General features: G+C 50.0%; 2 protein-coding genes across 4 annotated transcripts; both read right to left on the reverse strand.

The window, feature by feature from the left end:
• Positions 1 to 242: 242 nt before the first annotated feature.
• Hoxd3 (homeobox D3) lies at positions 243 to 19,173 on the reverse strand. Its single transcript, XM_076865914.1, has 3 exons — positions 19,148 to 19,173; positions 3,197 to 3,821; positions 243 to 1,045 (listed from the first exon to the last, which is right to left on the reverse strand). Exons 2-3 carry the CDS (start codon positions 3,735 to 3,737, stop codon positions 288 to 290), a joined length of 1,299 nt encoding a protein of 432 aa, XP_076722029.1. The 5' UTR covers positions 3,738 to 3,821; positions 19,148 to 19,173; the 3' UTR covers positions 243 to 287.
• Positions 4,582 to 21,703, reverse strand: Hoxd4 (homeobox D4). Of its 3 annotated transcripts, none has more exons than XR_013092307.2 (3): positions 20,132 to 21,703; positions 19,148 to 19,577; positions 4,582 to 4,641 (listed from the first exon to the last, which is right to left on the reverse strand). XR_013092307.2 is itself a non-coding variant. In XM_076865915.2 (2 exons), the coding sequence occupies exons 1-2, from the start codon at positions 20,553 to 20,555 to the stop codon at positions 19,243 to 19,245; spliced, it is 759 nt and encodes a 252-aa protein (XP_076722030.1). In that variant the 5' UTR covers positions 20,556 to 21,703; the 3' UTR covers positions 18,957 to 19,242. The 3 variants fall into 3 exon arrangements, 1 of the variants encoding a protein (XP_076722030.1); XR_013092308.2 differs by lacking the exon at positions 4,582 to 4,641 and adding an exon at positions 7,999 to 8,074; XM_076865915.2 differs by lacking the exon at positions 4,582 to 4,641 and having other exon boundaries at positions 18,957 to 19,577.
• Positions 21,704 to 24,281: the final 2,578 nt, after the last annotated feature.

Genomic DNA, 24,281 nt, shown 5'->3' on the forward strand with positions numbered 1-24,281 from the left:
CTTACCTTCGGGGCACTATTACCAGATTAGAGTCCCTCGGTCCGCAGTATATGGCACTGTCAGGCTTATGGGGGGAGTATTCTTGCGGCTGATTTATGGCGAGTCACCCAAAGGAGGACGCGCACGGAAGGGAGGCCCGGTCACCTATGCCTCTGGCCGCTGATGGTCGGGCCAGAGCGGGAAAGGGGGATCTCCGAACTGCCCCGCGGGCCCCACTCGCCACCCCTCCCCACCACCACCAAAGCAAAAGAGGTAATTGCGCCGCGAATTCGGGCCCACGGCGACCGCTACAGATGTGTCAGTTTGGGGGCCTCGGGCAGGCGTCCCTGAGACGAGTGGTGGGCGGAGAGATCTGTGTAGGTGGGATGAGGGTCGCATGGTCCATGGTGGTGGTTGCCAGGAATTTGCGCGGCACAACTGTAGTCCACGCTGGCGGAAGATGGGTGCGAGAGGTGACCCAGATTGAAGACCGGCCCGGACGCAGGCGCCATGGAGTCGACGAAGTTGCCTCCCACATACACTGGGCTGCCCTGCAGGTTGGCGCTGGCAAAGCCGCCGCCGTTGCTCGCCATGGGGTGGGGCTCGAACTCGGGCGCCGCGTAGCGCTTCTGCTGTGGCAGGCAGCTGCTGAGCGGCGCCGTGTAGGCGGCCAGGCCATACATGTTGGGCTGCGATTTGGCGAAAGCGGGCGGGGAGGGTGCGTCGTAGGCCAGGCCAGGCACCGGCGGCAGCTGGCCAGAGTATGCCACATGGCCCGCGGCGCCGCCGAGCGGCGGGCTGCGCTCTGGGGACTGGCCGGCTGGCGAGTGCAGGATGCCCTTGGCCTTCTGGTCCTTCTTGTACTTCATGCGCCTGTTCTGGAACCAGATCTTGATCTGGCGTTCGGTGAGATTCAGCAGGTTGGCCATCTCCACGCGACGCGGCCGACACAAGTAGCGGTTGAAGTGGAATTCCTTTTCCAACTCCACCAGCTGAGCACTAGTGTATGCCGTGCGCACCCGCTTGGACGCTGGGCCCGGCGGGCTCTTGTCCTCGCAGCTCTCTCCTAGACAATGGAGGGAAAGAGAGTGGGCGCTGATCGAGGGGATAAGGACCCTCAGGAATGGAGAGGGGTGCTTCCCTGGCTTCATTTTCCTCCACTACTTCCTTCACTTCCAATCCTGGGGCGAATAAAGGGCTGTGAGATTCCGAGGGGGAACTCGCTTTTCCGCACCCCAGGCCTACCTATTAGTCGCACCTGAAATCTCCATCCGCCTTCTGAGGTCCTATTCACTGGGCCCTCCCTTCCCACTCCATCCCAACCCATCATCTCATCTCCACCCAAAGGCCATGAAGGACTTTAATAAGAGATTAGGAGCAGCTGGTAAGGCCTCCCCCGTGTTGAAGAAAGGCCAGACTTCTTTGAACAGTCCTCCCACCCTCTGCTGCTCCTGGGGGTGGGGGGATCTCCAGCCTGCCTTGCTTAGAGGCTGGCTCCTGGGTAAAGCACCCTGCGGGAGTAAATAATGGGAGCGGGGATCTTAGTACCTCACTGTATCCCAGCTGCACCCAGAGATAAGGAGGTGATAATCCCACCCCCAAAAGTACTAACATACTGCCCGGAGTTTTAGAGGTCCCAAGACCAGGCTGGAAGCATTTGAGCATAGCAGTGCTAGGTGCAGTGCCTGGACACTGGCTTCCACCACCCCTGCCACCTCTCAGCTGCTTGTCTACTCCCTCACTGGGAAGACAAATGGATTTCTCCTGGGAGGGAGGGCCTGAGCCTGAGCCTGAGCTGAGGAGGGAGGAGCAGAAGAAGGAGCTTACAGGCAGGAAGACACCTTCCCCCTAACAGTAGCAGCCCTAGGGAGCAGCAGACCAACCAGAGACCTGATAACAAGCCACATCCCAGGGTTCAAACTAGCCCTGGACCTGGAAGCATGTTCATCTATCTAAAAATAAACCCTGTTAGCCAACACAAGGCCAGAACATTTCAGGAACCAACCAGTCTGAGCAGAGAAAAGGAGCAGGTGTCAGAGCTCCTGGCCATGCCCATCTTCTACATGCCCTGGATGGACCTAGTGAAAACCTTCTCAGTTCCAGGGTCTTCCCTTTTAAGGAGTGAAATCCAAGGCTGCTCCTGTTTCCCAGAATATCCTCTCCCCCTAGGACATGAGCTTCCTCATTATGGATTTGCTGGAATAGGAGAATTGGGCTGGGATAAGCCAAGTAGAGTCTCTTGACTTTGCCTTATAGGCCTAGAAATCAAGTGGATTCAAATCCACCACTTTACAGTTTTGTGGTCTTGGGCAAGTTGCATTTTGTCTAATGATTTCTTTATCTATAAAATTAGAATGTTACCACATACCTATCCTCAAAGTATTCTTTGAAAAAATTAGAGAATGCTTGCAAAGTACTTGGTGTGGTTCTTAACACTCTTTAGACATTAACTCATGTTAATTTAAAGGCATAGGATTCATAGGATATGGGCTACATAAACACCTGGACTTAGGAATCATATTACCTGTCTACAATTTTTAATTTTCTTTTCTTCCTTCCTTCCTTTTTTTTTTTTTTTTTTTTTTTAACCAGGGATTGGACACAGGAGTACATAACCCCTGATCCACATTACCAACCCTTTTATTTTTGAGGCAGATCTTGCTAAGTTGTTGAGGCTGACTTTGAACTCTCAATCCTCCTGCCTCATTCTCTCAAATGGATTACAGTGCCACCATGCTCAGCCCTTCCTTTCTTTTAAAATTGAGGCAGGGTCTCACTGTTGCCCAGACTGGCCTCAAACTCCTGGGCTTAAGTGATTCTCCTGCCTCAGCCTCCCCAGTAGCTGGAACCTCAGGCAGGTGCCACTGCACCAGGCTCTGTCTTCAAAATTTAAAGAGATGTTGGATGGAAGTGGGTGGGAGTTGAGTTATAACCAGAAGTTCAGGAAAGCAGATAATTTGTCAGTATAAAAAAAAGCTCTTATTAATAAATATGAGACCTGTCCAGCAATGGCACTAGCAGCCCAGAGTGGATGTGAGCACCTTGTCACTGCAAGGCTATGACCCCAATCATAAACATTAAAAGGAGTAGGATTTTGGACCTTGACCTCCAAGGTTGCACTTAAAAGTCCTGAGTCTCCTGGTTCCTGAGTGACTGGGGCTTCCTGGGGCCATTCTACAGGGGACCTGGTCTAGGGGTGGTCCCCTCAGAGAGCTACCTGCAGTGGCACAGCTGTTCTTCTGCTTGGAGTTCTGTCGAGACTCTTTCATCCAGGGGAAGATCTGCTTGCTGATGGTGGCTGAGGAACTAGAAGCATTGGGCCCACCCTTGGCCTTCTTAGCAGGAACTCCTCCTCCAGGATTGGTGGGTGAGGAAGGGGGCAGGGTGGGTGGTGGAGGAGGGGGCTGTGGGGGCTGCTGCTCTGAGTTCAGACCAGGAGGCTGACTGCCACCACCCCCACTCTGGCTGTTCCCAGTGCCAGGTCGCATGCAGCTGCCATTGAGTTCAGCCCCCTTGTGGCCTGGGGCTCGAAGAGGTGCAGAGTTCTGGATGGAGCAGGCAGAACTTGGATAATCAGTGTCCAGGGAGTTGGCAGCAGTAGGGGGTGGATAGGGCTGATGAGGGTTGCTGTAGCCATAAGTATCAGTGGCTTTGCTGTAGCCATAGCTGCTGAAGAGTCCTGGGTTTTCATAGTATGCAGCCTTCTGCATGGTGCACTCCAGAAGCTCCAGGGCCTGCTGACCCTGCTCAAATAACATTGACTACCACTGTGTCCTTGGCCACCACCTCCAGTGTCTGCTGAATCCTGAGAGAGCTGGGCCAGGCCCCGGACTCCAGGTGACCTGACAAGAAGAAAAGTGAGAGGCCCCAGAGGAACTGTCATTGGCAAGACCAGTCAATACAGAAGGACTAGCCCAGGTTCTCTGCCTCCTACCCACTTTGTGTTGGAGGAATGGGTAAGGTTCTAAATCTGGGATTTACTTATTTGAGCCCTGGAAAAGTCTAAAGAAATTTCACCTAAATGTAAGAAAAGACCTTCTCTCTTCCCTTTAGTTCAACTCTTATCTAGGGAAGGGGCTTCCTCCCACCCCCAGATACAATTTTCTTTCTTCAACACTGTCAATTCAGGGGCTGGAGTTGTGGCTCAATTCAGCCTTTGAGCCTTCATGAAAATAAACCTATGGCCTCATACATTTTACTATCTCATTTAAACCCCTAAATTGTGAGCTTCTTGCAGGCAGGGACTGTGTCTCATTTATCTATATGTAGTTATAACATCATCTCAATGCCTTGCATATGCTAACTGCAATAGATGCTTGTTGAATGAATGAGTGAATGAATGGGTGAATCAATCAGTCACTGGGTAATCTCTCTCTTTGTATGTTTGGTGCTAGGGATTAAACCCAGGGCCTTCTGCATGCTAAACAGGGTCCAACCACCAAACTACACCCCTAACCCATAATCCTAGTGTTTTAATGCACAAAAGAAGCCCTACAACACACTTAGAACTGTCAAAACCCTCCCCCAAAGTATGTTACCCACCTAGTTTCAAAATCACCACATCTTTCATGAAGACACAGATAATTCACTTTTTAATGACAGGGTGAGAATTCGCTCAATTAATTCTGTGGGTCAGCTCTGTGAGATCTACAGTGCAAAAAGCTAGAAGATAAAAACCAAGAAGAGCACTTAAAGATTCCCAGACTTATTTTGAGGTTAAAAAACATTATTTCCTTTTATCTACATTTTTCTAGACCTGATACAGTATGTTCCTACTACTTTTAAAGGGACACCATGGAAATGGTTAAAGGGTTTTAGAATTTTAAATGGATGTACAATGGGTAAATGGAGAATAATTTATAATATAACTTTGTCATATTTACCCTGGATCTATTCTATAAATAGATATAATTGACCTCTGCTCTGGATTATCTATTCCACCTACTTTCCACCCAGTCCACAACCATAAGAGAACCTGTCAAGGCATAATTGAATGGACCCAGAATTAGAAGAAGAAGAAGGGAAAACACAAAACAAGAAAAAGTCTACCCCTTTTGTATCCCCTGACTTTTGATGGGAGATTTCTCTCCTAGATCCCCCCTCCCTTCTTCTTGAAAGACCCCTGAGGAGTTAAAGTATAACTAATACCATACAAATACTTTTGTCTGTTTGATAAAGAAAACTCACAGGTCAGCTCCCTGGTCTTAATTCTTGATCTCATCCTTCAGACAACTTTCCAGAAACTCCCCCTGGCTTCATCATGATAGACCACATTCTGTAGACAGCTTATGTGGCTGAAGTGATTTGGCCATATTACCAACATCACTTCTCCAAGCACTCATTTTCCATCCACTTTCACCAAAAAGCCTAACCAATTTGAAAAGGTCTTCAAATTAGCTGTTTTTAGTAGTATTGTCCCCCGTTTTGTTTTAGAATCTAAATGAATGTGCCATTTATCTTGATGTGAGACAAGTTTTTTCTCAATGGGATTCTAAAACACTAAGACATAACTGTTGTAGGAATTGTTTCCATTAGTGTTTGTAAATGTACACAGTTAGGCTATCTATTTAACAAAGCTAGATTTAATTCTTTTGATGAATTTTCTTAGTCTCTGACTGTTAAAGTTACTGAATATCAAATGGATGCTAACTCCTCATCCTGTGACTAATATTTTCATGTGTTTTCCCCCAGGGCCAAAAGACTAGACTGGTTACATTTCAGGACTTTCCTAGGATGCTGCTTCCAGTCTTAACTCTCTGGAAGTCTAAATGGTCACATCAGACACCACCAGAACTTGTTACTGCTTCTGTCATTCCACTGACAACTTTGGAACCAAAACATCCCCCTCCTGCCTCCTAACTTGACTAAGTTTGCCTTAATACATGGAGCAGTCACATCAAAATAGCTTATTTATGAACTGAGCAGGTCTATGGATAGATAACTGTGTTCATATTTCTTCCTGTAACATATTTCTGGAGAAAACTCTGTGTACAGACCTCAAAAGTACAATCCCTGGGTAGCTTCCTGTTCTTCTGCCTGTTTGCATGATCCACTACCTTATGTCCATGTCCATTTCCCCATAAGGGCACAAGTTGTGCTGTTCTCACTGGGAAAAGACTATGCAATGTCCCAAAGAACTCCCCTCTCCTAAAGCAAAACCTGAGATTATTGTTATGAAACTGGTTGAAGGGCTTATTTCTTTCCAGAAATCACTACTCCTTGTGAACTCTGCTTGAACCTAAAAAGCAGGAACGGGTCATAAATCACTTGGACAATGGTCAACTGTTCAGTGGCTCATCTTTTCCATCACCCACCCCCAGCCCTTTTTTAAAGGCTTTCTTTTCTCACCCTTTGGTACCTTTGCTCATTTGGGATCCAAGACCCAAATGCCTTGGGGTAAAGACAAGCCCCTGGGGGGAGGGGTGGATGAGCCGGGATTGGTATTTTTCCCAAAGTCCTCAGTTGTCCTTTTCTCTCCCTCTTCCTCCTCCTTCTCTCTCCACCCCTCCCCCAGCCCAAGGAATGGGACGTAGCAGTCGCCCCAATCCCTTTCCGCTCAATCCCCTGTCCCTGTTGGGGAAGAATATCAAATGGGTCTGGCTAGTCCTTTCTCCAGGTCCCTGGAAATTGCTCAATTCAGTTTGGAGACCTAACCGCAGGCCCGGAACCCAGGGCCAAGCCGTCTCCAGCCAAAAGAATGGCGTCTTCAAAGCCACCATCACCCGCTCCCTGGCCGCGCTGTCCTGCAGTTTCCGCCGCTACTCCGAAGCAGCAGAGCCCCGATACTTGCTCACTGCACTTAATTCTGCCCAGGATCAATACCTAATATGATACCGAATAAATAAAAGGCGCTCACAGCGGCCAGGGGACGGGGTTATTAAGCAGCTGGAGCTCTCACGGTGCATATCAATGCACCTGTCATTGTGGTTTGTAACAAAATTTATGACTGCGACCACGGCGGCAGTAAACGCTTCAGTAAGGAATGAAAAGAAAAACACTTCCCAAGGCCGGGCACTTTTCAGAAGTGGAAAGCAGGCTCCGCGTAGGAGGCAGCGCAGCAAAAGAATTTCCTACTCCGCACTTTTCCCGCTCAGGCATCCTACGAGCAGCGGGATTATATAAAGTAGCCGGCGCCGGCCTCTGAGAGCAGCTCTGCTCCTCGGCCGGAGTCGGGATGGGACGCGCAGCTTCGCAGAGGACCAAAGACCTGCTGCCCGCCATGGCCTCGGACACCGGGAGGCACCACCGACACGCAGAGGCCCGCTGGCGATCGCTCGCCCGCGGTGGCCGCGGGAAGGCAGGGGGAGGAGGAGGTTTGAGAAGGGAGGGGATGACATACAGTCGCCGGTTTTGTCTCCTGTTGCAACCTAGTAAATTCGGACGGGTACACTCAATCTGTGCAAGCCGAAAGAGAAGGAGGAGGTGATGGTGTGCTGGTTGAGTCAGTTTCTCTCAAAATTCTTTAAGATTCGAGTTGGCCTCCGGCTTCTCTCCCTGCTCTGCCTATCCCAGGGCCTCAGAAGCCCGCGGATCTCTTTCTGACAGCCAGTACTCTTGATGGACATCCCTGTTAAATTCACTGGAACCGAGCAACGATTCTCCTCTCCCCGATGGCCTGGCCACTTCAGGTTTTTCGAAACCACTCCTTTTCAGGTTTGCTCAGAAGGGGGTTTGTTTATGTTTTGTCCAAGTTCTCCCTCTCTTTCAGCCCAAGCCTCTTCTGTACTATGGAATGCACATTCTAAATCACTCTTATATAGCCCAGATAACTTAATACTGTACTATACCCTGCATTTAAGGCACTGTGCTCACCCCATTAAAGTGCCATAAATTTGAAGGCGGATGATCAGTTATCATGTAACAGGCGACAGTTCACACTGAGGTGATCCACTTCAAAGCTGCCCTTTGTTTTATGTCTTGATGTATGAATCCTGAGATGGCTACTTGAGTTGTAGGACAAATGAAAATGCAGTGGAAATTATTTTTTAAAAATCATCCCCACTCACCACAAATTTGTATGTGTGTTTTCTTGAATTTTGTTTCTAACTCTTTTTGTAGGCTCTTCAGTTTCTTTTGATATTCTGTGGAGGCAGATCTGGAACAAAATGGAAAACTCAATAGCAGCCGTTTCTTTCTTAGAAACACACGCGGAGAAGCTTTACCCCCTTTAAGAGTGCCATAATCAATGTGACTATTGTATGTGGTGCCTGCAGCCATTCCTGAAGCCTTTTCCCCAGCAGAAAGAAGACTCAGTTGGCTCCTGGGGAGCTAGAGGCCTTAAACACCAAAGTCCTTGGCTGAATGGGGGACAGCTTGGACCTGAGGAAAGTGCCAGACTCTCTGTCAGGGGGTGACCCTAGTGGGTCAGAGGTGTGCCATGGAGTGGTGCGGGAAGCAGTCAGCTCTCCTCCTGCCCCCACCAAGCTAAATGCTCCTGCTTCCAAACCCAGAGACCAAGCCAACCCTCTAAGGAGCAGAAGAGGACTGTGCAGAATCATGGAGGGAGAGAGCCAGGCTACAGCTTAGGACAGCAGGAAAGGAGAGTAATTATGTAGATGTATCTGGGAGCATCCTAGTCAGGGGCTACACTATTGAGAAGGAGTTGCACACTGTTTCCCACTTTTTACATTTTAACTTTATCTTAAATGGTTTCCCAGACATTTTTCCAGTAAGTACCCACCACATGCTTGGCCTGGCTGCTCACTCCAGTGTTGGGATTAGACTGCAAACCACCAAAGATACAAACATCCTTTCCACCTACACTCTCAACACAAGAACAGTCTAACCACCACCGCCGCTGCTCAGCGGGTGTTGGCCCCCCGTCAGGTGAAAAGAGAGAGACTCGATCTCCCTCTTGCATCTGCCCTGTGCAATTTGTCGACTCAGTAGTTTGCAAACACTAAACTGCACCCGGGAAAGCCCCCACACAAAGCGTTCAGGGCGCTCTAAAGACCAGAGCGCGCAGCCATAAGCCTTTGAAGTGACCTTTGGCTCGCACCGCAATAACTCACCCCTTAATGAACACCCAACGGAAGCGCCTCGGAGAGATCCCAGCCCGGTAGGACTCCTAACTTCACGCCCCGGCTTCAGCTTCCCAGACGACCCGGGCCCAAGGGCACAAGTCACTCGACCGCTCCCCACCCCCAGGTGGTTCGGCTGGGCCGGGCCCTGAGGTCGCCGAGGCAGAGGTGCAAAGTATCAGGGCTCTCAAGCCCGCGGGTCCTGGAGCCGCTTTATATAATACATTCACGTGGGCGGACGTCAACTCTCGACGCTTGATTATTTTTTATTTATTTTTGAAAAAAGGGTTCTTTAGAAGTAGGATCGTCCCCTCAGAAGAGCTAAGTTGGGAGGCCACCTAGGGCGGTGATCCCCCTGCGCCTCTAGCTAGATTTTGTTTTCCACAGCTGCAGCGGAACAGGGTAAGTTTGCGCCTGGGCGTTGGGGGATGCGCCGGTATGCTCTGAGCTCTGAGCGCAGAAGGTTTGGGAAGGGGAAGGGAAAGAGGACCCTAAGTTAGTCAAAGTTGAGCCTCCAGACGAACCCCCAGCGCCTTCTTCAGCGCTTCTTCCCATGCCCACTTACCACCCAGCGTTGACCCAACTTTGGCTTCTGTCGTGCCCCAAATCCCGAGCTTAACCCAGCTGGCTCTGGGCCACCAGTTGTAATACCTTTTTCATAGCCAGAAACTTGGAGAATGGGAGGGAGCCCTGTCCTCCAGTTGTCAACCAAAAACTAGCTCCAGGCAACCCCGGGCTCCATAACCCCACCCCCCAGCAGCACCCCGGGAAAACACTTTAGGATAGGGCCAGCGCGGAGCCTTGGTGGGGATTATTGAAATTTTCGGGGAAGTTATAAGTGAGTGCTCCATGGGGCCAAATGAAATGCTGCTCGCAGTAATTGGATTCAGCTGACTAAGCTGGCAGGCGCGCAGCTCCAAGGCAGTGAAGGAAGAAAAATGTTCACCGACTTTAAGTTCTGCTGGAGCCAAGCTCAAGCAATTGACAAAACAACTTTACTGCTCTCCTTTGATGGTGAGGCTCCTGGAAATCAGTCTTCCCAATGGGGCCTGTCCCAAAATAGGCTTTGGGAGTGCTCCTAGCTTTGGGGGTCCCTTCCCCTTAAGGTTCAGTCTGGTTTGGCTCAGTGGCCTTCTCTTGAGTACACAGCAACTCACTGGATCTCATGAAGCAACTCAGTCTGGCCTTAACAGGGTAAGACCTGGGACGGGTTGTCCTGTCCTCCCCCAGCAAGAAGCCTCAAGGAACAAGTAAACAAAAGGATAGGTGGGATGCGGGAATCAATACATGATTTAGCTTTCACTTGGGGTTCCTTGGGGAGAAGGACCCAGAAACACTAAACCTTTTCTCTTCCACTGTTGCAGTCAAACCCCTAGATTAGTGAGAAAGAGAGTGGAGAAGCCCCCAAACTCTTTAGGGTAGTTTGGGGGTTCTTTCAAATTTGCAGGGAGAAGGTTGGGAGCATTTTACTCCCAAGGGGGAAAATACTAAGCCTACAGCAAGAGGCAAAGAATGAGTGTGTGGAGCTGGATTCCAGAACAATGCAGGGAGCTGGCTGGCTGGCCACTGAGTTTATTTTAAATACATATAAATCAACCCGCCTGCACCCAGCCCGGCAGCCCAAGACACAGAATTAATATGATGCTCCATCTTACTTTGGCAGTGACAGTGTAAAAAAAAAAAAAAGTTTCTTTTTATTCATTTCATTTTCAGCTCATTCTCATAACTGCATGTTACCTTCAAAATGCTAACTCCGGCCCCCAACCCCCTCACAGAAACCCCTCCTCAAATTGCCTCCACAACCCCCAGTACTGCCAGCCACCCTCCAAGCCTGGCAAGGTAGTGTCCTCCTAACCTTTTGGTAGGCGGGGAACGTCCCCACAAAGCTCACCTCCTTACGATTAATCACAGTCCTCGATGTATATGTAGAAGTGTATCGAGGTCTACGCAGGCAGCCTCACCAATTGGCAATAATCAAGATCACAGATTACACAGAATAAATCATATTTAGTATCCCGCTCAGGGCAGCAAACAGCCCCGTGCCCAAAGATTTCCATTTTGTCATGCAATTGCTTACCTGTATCCCAATTTATCATAAACCTGGTGTCCTCGGCCTCAGACTGGGCGCCAGTGGGGGGCAGAGCTAGCCTTCCCCCTTTGTCTGCAGACAACACTGTCCCAACCCTCGTCTTGCGCTCTCGCAGACGCGGCCATATACCCGAGCTCACGGAATTCCCGGTAGAACGGAACCAGTCTGAGGTTCAACTACCAATAAACGCAGGAGGAACGAGTTCGCAGTCCCCGAGCTGGCTTCGCCTGCGCTGCGCTCCGGTCGGTCCACCCACCCGCCGGTCAGTTCTCGGGCCCAAGCGGTGGCCACTCGCACCCCCACCCACTCCTAGGTTCCTGCCCAGCCCTCCCAGGCCCCCCAGAGCTCAGGGTTTGTTTTGCTTTCGGAACGTAGTCCTTTCTGGATTTGGAGAGAGCCCCGGAAACCCCCTCATAGTCGGGAAATACAGACGCTGCCTTCAAATGTGAGCATATTTGTTCACGTGACCCCAAGGGAAGATTGTACTGATTGAGGCTGAAACTTTCACGCCATCCAGCCCCGGAGCGCAGCCAGGCCTGGGGGGATAGGAGGAGGGGCGCAGGAGGCGTGGGACACGGGCTTCTTCTTAACCGCAGACTCGAGTGGGTGTGGGACGAAGGGAAAGTCTCTCTCTCTCAGGTTGGGGCTTACCCGGCCACAGCCTGGCTGCATGCAATGGGATGGGAACTTGATAGTCTCCCCTCAACGACAAATGACCCTGGCTCGGCGTTCCACCAGACTAGTTCGGGGGTTGGAAATTAAAAAAAAAAAAAATTATCTTCCTTAGAGGCATCTATGGAAAGGGCTGTGAAGCAGCATTAATTTAGGGTTCCCTTAGCTCCCCGGTCGCCTTGCCCGGTATTTGGTATTCGGTATCCAAATGCACAGGGGCAAGACTCTCTCCCGTCGCCTAGGAGGACGCTTAGATCTTCCCAATGAGACACTGAAGTTGTGGCACAACACAGGCTGTGGGATTCGCTGGCTCTCATCCCTGGCCGGTCACCCCGGGAAACCTTGCTACCAGCACTATTCCCTGGGGCCTTGGCTGCTTCCGCGGACTCCGCAGGCAAACCACCACTTCGGAGACAGAAAAGTCCCCTAGCAGCTGGTCAGGACCCTCTCTGAACCTTGAGCACCCCACCCGGGTCCTTCGAGGCCTGGAGTTGCCTAGGCGCTGAGCCGCAGCCCGCGGTGACCTGTATACATCTCCAGATCTGAGCAAGGCCTAAGGAACCCGCAGGCCCAGCGACAGCCAGGCCGCGACTTCCCCGCTTCCTGCGGTGCCTCCGGGAAGGCAAGAGGGTTTGCTGAATTAGTCCCTGCTGGGCTTACCTGGGGGACAAGGAAACTTTTATTTTATAAATATTAAATCATAACAGAATCCCACCACGCTCCAAGAGGTTGGGTGGGATTCACCGTACCCATTCTGATTGTAGGAAGAAGAATTAAGCACACCTGGGCCGGCGGCCAGCCTCCAGTCTCCACCTCCTGGATTGTAGCTAGCTCCCAGGGATCTCCATTCTGCCCGATCCACATCCCAGATCCCTCACTAAGAAAAGCTCTTCACCCCATCCCCGAAAGGGATTTTCATTGCCAATGTTGCTTCTCAGCGGCATCAGCCACGGAGCCCAGTTGCTGCTTAGAAGGTCTCAGACAAGGGAAAGTGCCCCAAAGCCATAGATGAGCACAGGAACAAGGGAAGAAGATCCTCCGCATCCCTATCCCAGAGACTCTGGGATGTCCCTGAGTAAGGGTCCCAAGCCTCCAGACCTGTTGGCGAGCCCCTCCTTTTGTTCACCTGTCCCAGCCAGGGCGGAGACCCACTCGGGGTGTCTCTCCCAGCCCGACCTTGTGTGTCCCACTCCACTCCCACTCGGAGGACCCCGCCCCCAAACCTCCCGCTAGGGGCCAAGCCTGAAGCCCGTGGCAAGTGTTAATCCCCAGCCAAAGAGGGGGGCTGCTTTGCGGGAATTTGTCTCCAGGAAAGGATCTAAGCCTTCTTCAATCGGAGCATATGTTCATAGAGCAATAAACCGGAAAGATTTACAGTCCTCGCCCGGCCCCCAACAGCCTCACACCCTTTCAGGAATTACTTACGATGATTTATCACACCAACTCGGGCAATTGTCACACTGATAAAATAGCCCGGGCCGGTGCCCGCCAAGCCCAGGCCTTGGGAGGCTGTTGGCTGCCGGGCTGCCCGGCCAGGGAAGCTTTTTCTGGGTTTCTTCCTGGGCCTACAAGGGGATGTCTGGGTGCGTTGAAGTGGGTGGGGGTGGGAGGGGAGACCATTCTCATTGAGAAAAATGCAAGCAGCTCAGAGAAAGCGCCCGGAATCTGCGCTGGAGTCACTTGCTAAGCACATAAACATTTGTCATCTTTGAATAATTGAATTAATGTGTTATTGTTTGAATGTATAATTCATAACGGAGGAAACTTTGTTTCTTTCCTGACGGGAAAATATACACACACCAAAAAAGAATGAAAACACATATAGTCCCCAAACAACCACCGCAGACAGCCAGTCCCAGCTTGCTGAATTCATCCTCAAAGCCAATGGAGGCATCTCAGGAGGAAAGGAGCCGAATAAAGAGACTGTTCTTTGGGACACACAGGTCAGAGCTGAGAGTTAGAGGAAGAGAACCTTTGCTGCTGCCCCCAGCCCAGGTCCTCAGCAAGCTGGGAGTGGGGTGTGGCGGAAGCAGAGGACTCCAAATTTTGGAGTGCGGGTGAAAAAAGAAGGCTGAAATGGGAGCAAGTGAAAGAGATGGCCTTTTGCAGTTCTCCCCGGCCTCCCCCGCATATCCTTTTCCTGGAGGAGCCCTTCTCGCCCGGCTCTCTCTCTCTCTCTCTCTCTCTCTCTCTCTCTCTCTCTCTCTTTCTCTCTCTCTCACTCAAGCTTTCTTTTGCTTTTATTTTAGATCTTAAAAAAAAAAAGTAAAAATACAAAAAATACAGGGAAAATAAGGAGAAACTCATCTCTAGGAGAAGGAGCAGAGCTTGGGTGAGGAAAGGGGAGAGTGGGAGAAGCAACTCGGAAATCATTATCTGTTGGTTAAAACCTGCCTGGGGTAAAATTTCAACTCAATTTTATAGCCTTCTATTATGACGCAAAGAAAAATTTACGACCCTCGCTTGAAAAGAGGGCCGGGGCCTTTTCTCGCCGGTTTAAGAATAGGCGGCAGATGCCGTGACAGCGACCATTGTTCCCGGTAGACACAGGCGACCGGGCAACCTCAGCCCGCGTGCGCCAGGCGTGTCCCCAGCCAGGCCGGTTTTTTACAACTCTTGTTGTCTCGGAGCAGCCTGCGCGCACCCTCTCCCTCACCCCTCGCACCCTCGCCCTTTGCACACCCTCACATCCTCTCTCTCTCTCTCTCTTTCTCTCTCTCTCACACACACACACACACACACACACACACGCACACACACACACACACACACACGCACACACTCGGCCGTTCTCAGTAATTTTTCATAAGTGCAAAGCTTTGCTGAACCAAGGGTCACTATCCAAGCCCCAGACAACTTCTCGCCGGCGCGCGGTTCCAAATCAGGAAGCAAAGGGAACTATTTGTCAGCGGCCCTGACAGCTAAGTTCATTAAGGATTTAAATCTGATGAAATAAAAGTCGCCAAATATTTACCTGCCGGCCGCGCTCCCGCGCCCGCCGCCTGGGGCCGGGGGTGGAGGGCCGGGGGGCGCCGCGCGGGGCCCCCCTCAGCGGGTGATATTCTTGGGATCCCTGCACTTTCCAAGTCGGAGAGAGCCCTTTGCGTGGCAGATTAATGACGACTCCTTGTTTCTTAAGGGACGTGCTGAATTAATTATTTCGCCAATCACGTGGTCGGGACTTGTAGAAATCTATTCTTATCATCTTCCTTGCACTTTGAAAATTCTCCGGGTTATGAAAGGCCCTCCCCCGGCTGCCAGCGAGCCCCGGCCGCTCAGCCCGGCGCGGGGGGCAGGGAGGGCTCCCCAACATGGCGGGCGGGCGGGAAGCGCCTTCTGCTGAGGGTCCCGATTTACTGTACTGTACTCAGCGGGCTTGGCTATGGACTCGCTTCCTTCTCGTCCCTGCCGGTGATTCAATACACACAACGGTATTGATGTATTGGTGGGCACAGGAGGAGCCATTAACCAGAAGACGGGCAGAGGACAATCATAAAATGTGTCTGAATATTTAAACTTCTGTCTAAGCACTTATAAATACACATGTCCACGCGTCTGGAGCGAGTTCTTCCATATATTAAGGACACATGTCTGATTTTATGCATTCTATTCATTTCCTGTCTCTATCAAGACCCCCATCTATTTTGGGACTCCTGTCTTGGTCCCCTTTTCAAGACTGAGGCCAAGATGAGGAAAAGCCCTGGCGATAAAAATAATGCACAGTACTTTTTATTTTTTTAATAGTGGGAGTGTTTATTGTTGTCTGAGGGGTGGAGAGGTGCTGAGAAGGAGGGGCAGGTGCTGGCCCCAGGTGGAGCTGAGCAGCACCAGAAAAGAGGGAGCCCAGGATTGGAGGCCAGCCCGGTCAGATCAGAGGAGCTACAAGACAGCCTCAGCTCAGGTCAGCCCAGGACCAACACTCTCTCCCAGCTTCTGGACAGCTGGAAGTTTTCTTATACAAATTACAAAGGCTTCCTCTGAGGTCCTAGACTGAAGGGGTCTGGGGCTGGCCTGCACCGAGCAGAAAGCCAACATGGAGTCCCCTAATAGCCCAGGCAGTTACTTCTTTTCCTTTTAATAAATAATGCCCAATACCCTGCAACCTGAATTCAATCCCAGACTTTCCAATGCTCACAAAATAATGGTGGCCAAACTGGGAGTGTGTTTATACTAGGAGGGGGTAATAATAATTGCTAAGCCTTATACCCCTTAACAATCACCCCTTAACACCAAGTAAATTGGTTCAATTTTTTTTTTTACAGGAAATAATAAGTTGTTTATCTTGAATGTTAGCTTTTAAAAGACTTAAAGAATGCTTCTGTCGAGGCATCAAACAGGAGGGAGATTTTGCTACACCTTTTATTATTTCAAATATAGATCAATGGATTACATCAAAACTACAGGCAACAATTAGTATAAATAATACTTTAATCAGTGGCAGCAAAACATTGGTCAATTCTATTAAAAAAGCATCTCATGTGAACAGACTGCATGGGGCTGACTGACAATGTCATCTCACAACAAAAGGCTGCAATGGACAAAGTGAGATGGGAGTCTGAGGAGCAGTGTCCTCAGCAAACACTTCACTTCCCCCTGTCATGACCCCAACACAGGTTTAAAAAAGTAACACCACAAAACCAAATACTACTGGCCCATATATGGGGGGAACAAACTGGAAATAAATAATAGCAAAAGGGTTCTGGAGCTTTCCACACAGAGCATATTCCCAGATGGAAACTGATTTCCTTCCCTGCCCTAGGTGGTTGGAGGGCCTTTCCCCTTTCCTGGCCCACTCCTGTGGGGCCCAAATGGATACTGAGGTCTGAGTGGGACATCAGGGTTGGGAGCTACCCTCTGGGTCATCCAGGCTCCATTAACATTTCAAAAGACAATCCCTGGAAGCTGAGAAGAAGAGCTGAGACTTATAAACAAAGAACTTGTTTTTCTGATGAAATTACTTTCCAAAGTAGTGGGACTATGTTTAAGAAGAATCTGGGGTTTTCTTCAGGAAAACATGACTCTTGGCTTTCCTTTGAGACAGGGGAAAAAGCAGTTAAGCAGTGTGGCATTTGGTCTGAAGTTAGGTGAGTGACCAAAACTTTTTGGGAAAGGAAAATCTACATGATAATTCTCCATAATAGATTTGTAGTTAGATGTGTGAAAATATATACTTTTATACTTCTCCCCAGGGGAAGGTTCTATGTATGCACAGATTAGGGTTTTAGGAAAGAATCTTAGCAACTCCCCAATTTGCCTAAGGATAGTGGCTCTTTTCAAATGCTACATCCAAAGACTGCTCTCTATGTTAAAGGTGGGGGGGGGGGGAAGAAGGGTAGTTAGAGTCCAAAAGGTTAAGGGTTTAGAGGTCAGTCCTCCCGGCTGAAATACAGCTAATCGAATAGAAAATTTGTCCTCTGGATGAACCTGATTCTGTAATTTAGCCGAACTTCAGTAAAATACCTTTTCAGCCTCTCAACGTGGGGCATCAGAAAAAAAGACATCTTGACTATGTATGAACTCTGTGCTTTTTGTCATAGAAACAATGATGCGAATAATGCAGGAATATCCATCTTTAATATCCCGACGTGGCGATATTCAAGTATTGCCATGTGCAAGTCTGAGAGCCAGGCTCACCCCAAAGAGGAACAAAGAGCTGTCCCTAGGGTCTAATACAAAAGACCAAGGCTTGGAAGACACTTTAGAGAAGCGGAATTTTAGCCTAGGGACCTCAGTGAATACCTGCCCTCAGCTCTCAGGAGACACAGCACCAAAGAACACGCCTCTTTTTCCCTCTTCACTTAAGTGTATTTTAAGAATCACTACTAAAAGCTAAAGCATTCTAAAGTACTAGGGGAAAATAACTTCCCTATGGATCTTAATATTAAGTTTTTAGCTTACCCTTTCTGCTTTCCCATTTGGGTCACTTATAACTAGGGGTTTCTTTTTTGGAGGCTTTTCTTTTTTGAAGGCTTTGGGATTCAAACTTTTGAAAACTTGTTTCATTTGAGTATATGAACTCTGAACATTACCTTTGACTCTTTCTCACTTATCCTTAAGGGTCAACATTTTTAGAAAAATGAGCTTTAAATTCTTCCCAAACATGGCATTTAAAAAAGTGACTAAAGAACATCTCTTCTGTGGTTCAAGACTGATTTTTTAAAAGCACTATTCTCAAGGCAAAGAAGAGGGTCTGAAAACTTTTGTACTTTTGCAATTTCTGCTTCTAATTAATGGATTGAGAAAAACTTCCTTAGGGTTTTTTTTCCCCCTTAAATTAAAACTTCAAGGGGAAAACTCCCTAAGACCAACTTTTGTACACTTCTAGATTCAATTAGTTTCTTTCTTAAAGCAATACTTCTTCACCTACCCACTGTTCCCAAGTGCACAAACCCTCCACCATATAGGCCATAACACCAATTCCTATGAAATCCTGCTATGCAGGATTTTGGAGCTATTTGGAACCCAGTTGGAACAGAAAATTCAGTCATTATCTGATGGCCCAGGGCATAGAGGTTTTGTTTTCCTTCCCCAGAAGGAAAATGTTGAACCATTTGTTTCCCCCACCACCACCCCTTTCCTTTAATTACCCAGAACTGCTTATAAGCACTGTGCTGGAAAACAAGCACATGTGGAAATATATTTTTCAAGAACTCAACTTCCAGTGGATCCTTTGCTTTTTCTAGAAGGGTTAAGAGTCCCCTATATTTCTTTCCAAGGAATGGGGAGGGAGTGGAGTTCCAAAGGCAGGTATCCGCCAGGAGTGAGTCCACACATATCTGATCCAGCTCTCTGAAGCTCAGCCCCTTTGGCCATCTAAAGATTTTTGGCATGATGGTGTTAGTTATTTCTGTACCCATTTCCAACAAATAAATATTTAAGCAAATATAATCTAAACATAAAATAACCCGTTTCCTTTCCTTCTTACACTATTTCTTTGGGCATGGGACCATTGGGAGCAAAACATTTTCCTTTTTAATCACACTGGAAGTATGACAACCCAGAAAGTTCAGAAATCCTGGCCCAGCTTTCCTGTTCCCAATGAAAGCACCTAGCACAGGGGTGGCCAACCTTCTGCCTCAACTCCCCCACATTACTAAACCACAAAGCTCCCTGGAGGGGTGGAGTGGGGGAGGGTGTCCAAATTCATACTGGGATAAAGCATCCAACCTTCATTTGCAAAGTCAAAATCCAACAGCTGAGATTTTCATGAGTTTAATGACTCGCCAAGGTTTTATGTTCTCAGTAGCTCCTGCCATATAATATACGTAGAGAGAATCCCGCCCATCCCTCCCACCCCCTTCCCCACTCTAGGGAGGGGGCTGCCCTCGGGCGGGATGCTAACCTAGTCCGAGGGCGGCCTGCAAGTCCCAGGTCCACCCCACAGTACCTTAGAGCCCAGTGAGGTGACAGCAGGCCCGGCCTGCCCCCGCAGCTTCAGCTCAGCCTGGAGCGAAGGGAGGGTTGGGCCCAGAGTCCCCACTTCTATAAAGTCGTCAGGTCCGTGTGGTGGTCCTTGGTCATGGGCTGCAAATGTTGGCCTGGGGTGGCTGAGGAGGAGCAGGAGGAGGAAGAAGAAGATGATGATGACCTGCCTTTGGTGTTGGGCAGCTTATGGTCTTTTTTCCACTTCATCCTCCGGTTCTGGAACCAGATCTTGATCTGGCGCTCCGAAAGACACAGGGTGTGAGCGATTTCAATCCGACGGCGCCGTGTCAGATACCTGTTAAAATGAAATTCCTTTTCCAGTTCTAGGACTTGCTGCCGGGTGTAGGCCGTCCGGGAACGCTTGGGCTCCCCACCTGTGTAGTTGGGGTTCACTGCGAGACAAAAGCGGACAGGACAGCCAGGTCAGCGTCAGGCCACTAGTTAGGCCCCTGGCCTCTGCCGCTCACTTCCTGGAGCGCCGGAGGCCGCGGCCCTCCCGCGCGCGCTCCCAGGCTCGCGGCTTCCTCCCTCCTGTCCTCTCCCCGGCGCGCACACTCCCACCCACCGCCTCACACCCACTCACTCCCCCCAGCGCCTCACAAAATCCCCCCAAAAATGCTCCCTTCTCCCTGCTCCATCAAGAGCTCCGGAATTCCTAAACATTTTGGAAATGCCCTTCTCCACTGTGTTCCCTCTCCTCTGAAAATGGAGTCCTCCCCCACCCCACCCCATCCCCACCCCCTTTTGCTCCCACAGCTAAGCATCCAGCCACATGGTCCCGGCCTGCTCCCTCAGCTATAAAAATTTATGGAGAGAGTAATTGCAGCGCCCAAGGAAGCTCCACCCGTCCCCATCCACACATCCCCATCCACACACACCCTCTCCCGGGGGGCCCAGGCCAATGGGCTGTGGTGGGGGCCGTGGGAGCACTGGACCCCTGCCTTACCCGAATTCACGTGCACCTTCTTCATCCAGGGGTAGACCACAGCAGGCTGTTTGAGTGCCGTCCCGGGGGGCGGCTGCTTGGGGCCGCCGGGCTGGCTGCAGGCCCGGGCGCCAGGCAGGGGTGCGGGCGGAGGCGCCGGGCACGGCTCTCCTGGGGCGCTGTAGTGACCACCAGGGCCGCTGGGCTCTTGTCCGTGACCCCGCGCAGGCAGTGCTGAGCCTGGACCGGGGCCGCCTCCTCCGAAGGGCTGCTCACCGAAGTCGGGACGCGGGTAGAGCCCCGGAGGCTGGAACTCGGCGCCCTGTGCGCTGCCGTAGTAGTCGGCGCCCTGATCGCCTAGGTAGCCGCCCTGCAAATACTCCTCGCACGGAGGAAACTTGGGGTCCACATACTTAGAGTTCACCATATACGAACTCATGGCCATTAATTTCAGAAGGTAGAAAATACTAATTTTTCTCGTGTTGTCTTTTTTTCTCCTTCCATAGGGCCCTCCTACTTGCTGTCAACTGAATAAAGTTGGGCAGCCATGTGACCAGGCCAACCAATGGGGAGGGAGGGAGTTTATCACTGGGTTGGTGAGCATCTCATAATTTTCACAAATTTAACTAAATAACATACATGTAATCAAGTGACTTGCCATGCCACATTTGAGGGCCCCCGCCAGATGTTAATGTAGTTACAAATCCCCAGCACCCCTATCTCCAGCAGGTAATCTCAGCTTTTGTCTGCCACTGACTTTGCTAACCTTCTATGCCCTCTCTACTCACCCTCTCCTGAAAGCAGCTCCTCCAAAGTGGGCACAGTTCAAGGAAGAATGAATCCTTCTATTCAGATACAGGGCAACGAAGTGTGAGTAGGCAAGGTGACCCCTGAGTTGGGCAAAATGTCCCAGGCAGGCAGACTGCCTGCCCAACCCGCGGGAGCCGGGACTCTGCCATACAAAGACGGAGTCGGGCTTTGTCTTCATCAGGGTCACCCAAAAGTTACCAGAATCCAGCAGGCCTGAATTAAGTTAGGCAATGAGTAACTGCCATGCTTTTCTACCAGTGCTCAGGATGGGCTATTCCTAGCCAAAAAGTTGGGCCCTGCTGATAAGACAGGAGGTCCTCAATGCCCACGTTCTTACAGCTGAAGGTTTTAGTGGGAAGGTGGCAAGGGGACCCTCACCTCACCCAAAAGCATCCCAGAAGTGACCTCTATCCTTCCTCTCAGCTTGCTTTCTTCCCACATAGGGCTCTAAAAGCCACTAAGTCCTGATTTGGGTACCTACATCTCTTGTCCCTGGAGGAGAGAGCAGGGACTAGAGCCAGCTGGCCATTCACTTTACTCCTCAATACTCCAAAACCTAGCCCTCTAGCCCTGCATTTGTACAACCAATCAGAGTTTCTTTCTGTAGCAATATCCACCGGAGTCTCCATTTAAAGGTGAGGAACTTCTTGAGGAAAAGCCTGCATGATATCACCAGGCACAGTCCATCCTCCTGGAGTCCAAGGTAATGAAACAGAAAAAGGGAGCCGACCCATACCAGCTGCTTCCGTCTTTGGTCTTTGGCTATTTCAGAGAAACTTGAAGTTTTTGCATCGACCATATATTCCCCTAGAATCGAATCTGTGACTATGTGGATACCACACAAATTCGGTTCTACAGGGTATATATAGACAACGTTACAACCTCGGGTCCTACCCAGGGAGAAACTCAGACGGCTGCCAGCTCTGGCCTCTTCCTCTGCATCACCACCAGCCCAATGCAGCCACCAGCATTTTCGGAGACAATTTAAGTAGACTGACAGGTTTGGTGGCAATTTGCAGCAACCAGTTCCTTAATTCTTTGCCAGGGATGGGGTTATTGAGCAGCAAGAAACCAGGACATTCTTCTTTAAAAAAAAAGAAAGAAAAGAAGAAAAAGATAAAGCATCCTAGAGATGGCGGCTTTATTACCCCCTCTTGGGATCCAAAATCCAAAAGGATATTCTCCTTCCTCATCAAGTGATATTTTCCAGAAAGGAGTAAATGCCCTCAGCAGCAAAAGCAAAAGAGGCAAGAAGGAAATATCTTTTGCCTGTTCCTTCCCCCACTGCTTGGCTAATTCAGGTTGGTGGCCAAGCTAGTTGTCCCAGAAGCCACACATTTACCTTCCTGGGCCCTCAGCCCGGCTGGCCTCCGTCCCTGCTGCTCCTGCAGACCCCAAGGCAAGGCGCTGCTCACAGGCACCGAGCTGACCTGAGCTGAGGCCGGAGTGCTAATGGTGAAGGGTAGGGTGAGGGGTCATTCAAAATCATTTACAAACATATCACAAAGTTTCATTATTTTTGCTTTGCCGACAGCAGCACACAAGAGTACAAAAGTTCACGAATTTTGCCCGCCCCAGCGCCTCTGTGCTGTCCGGGGCTTGCCCCTCAGTTCAGGGCATCAAGAACGAAGACACATTTAGAAGCCAGGCAGAGTTCAGAGACAGAGAGATTTCCTGGCTTGAATGAGGTTTTTAAATGCATGATAGCAGGCCAAGGGTATCCAAATTTTTAATATTGTTTTGATCCACCCCACCTATAATTCAAAAATTAGTTTTTCAGTCTCAGACCTGGGTCTGTGGGGCAGGGATACCCCCACCCCCATCATGCCTGGCAAATTCGGCTGCTTACTTCTATTCTGCACTTGGTACATGCACAAATGCCTCCAACTCTTTGGTTCTACTGCTTTAGTTACTTTACAGGAATTTCTTCTGTGTCTCTTTTAACAAAGGCTTTAAGGCTACTGAATCTCTTTGTCCCAAGAGAGTATCACCAATTTCCCCTAATACCAAGTGCTTTCCACTACCTGGCTTCCTAGAAGAGTGGGCCTACCTAGGTATTGCCCAGGCAAATTGGGGGAGTCTGATGAGGTGGGTGAGGACTTGGGCCAGCGTACACATTTTCATATTTGTTAGACGCTGTGACCTGCATTTCACCTTATTGCTCGACTTGTTCAGACAGGTCAAAGCCAACGAGTTATTGATGAACAAAAGCGTTAAATATTCACCTCTCGCTCAACTGCCCATACTAATGCTTTTGATCTCTCGGGCTTTTTGTGCTGTGTTCAGCTACCAGGCACCAAATGTGAGTTTGCAAGTGAGCAGCATTGGCAGAGATAAGCACCTAGAACCAGGGCAGCAGGAGAAGGGCGGCAAGACCAGGAGGTTCTGAGGACACTCTCAGCCTGGAGCCCAGTGCCCTATTTTACTTGAGCCAGACTGGGTCCGAGAGGAACTAGGTGAAGTGCTGGGTAGATCTCAACATCTCAGGGTGAGCACAGCCGCAGGGAGTCAACTACTACCCAGCCTAGCAGGGCAAAGAAACTCAGCCCTGAGACCAGCACTAGTTTCTCCAACCATGAATAGAGGGGCCGCTCACAAGAAAGGGAGGATGCCTGGTTCCTGCAGTTCTAGCGCATCCCATTTTCCATTATAAAAAAATCACCTCCGTTTTGCAGTGAGGGAGGGGTCATTATTGGTTTCTTGACCCTCCCACCACTACCACAATCTTAATGAGATGGTCCTCCTGGAGACTTCACAGACCTCCTCAGAAGTGTACCTGTCTTGCACAGGCAGCTCAGAGAGATCCAAGGAACCCAAGAGTCCCTGGCCCCACTCCACCCCACCCCTACTGTTTCCTTAGGGCACCAGCAACTCTGGCCCAGAAATTCTTAAACTGCTGTTATAGAAAAGCAGAGGTGAACAAGAGGAATCTGTACTCTCCTCACCCAGCTCGTGTCGGAAACCCAGAGCCCACACTGCTCAAGTTGGAGCAGGGGGAGGGGTGGGAGAAGGATGTCCGTGTAAAGCTCCAAATTCTCAGCCCTTCCCGGAAGCGGGCCAGCTGAAAACATGCCAGCCCATTGAGGGTTTTTTGTTTGTTTGTTTGTTTGTTTTTAATTAATGTATTTAAATGGAGGGGGCAGGAGAAGTCTGGGCGAGACTGGGCCAGATTAAGCTGGACTGGGCTGAGGACGGGGATCACTTGCTGTTTACTGTGTTGTTGGAGCTGGAGGGGATGCTCCCCGCTACTTAATAGGGTGGGCTGCTAATTAGCTGCATGCTTCTTGACCCAAGCCACCGCTCCAGCGGAGCTGCACCTGTGTGAGAGGCCAAGCCTGAGGAAGGCCGGGAAGAGCCAGGG

The sequence above is a fragment of the Callospermophilus lateralis genome, chromosome 9, assembly GCF_048772815.1.
Source record: "Callospermophilus lateralis isolate mCalLat2 chromosome 9, mCalLat2.hap1, whole genome shotgun sequence".
Lineage (NCBI taxonomy): Eukaryota > Metazoa > Chordata > Mammalia > Rodentia > Sciuridae > Callospermophilus > Callospermophilus lateralis.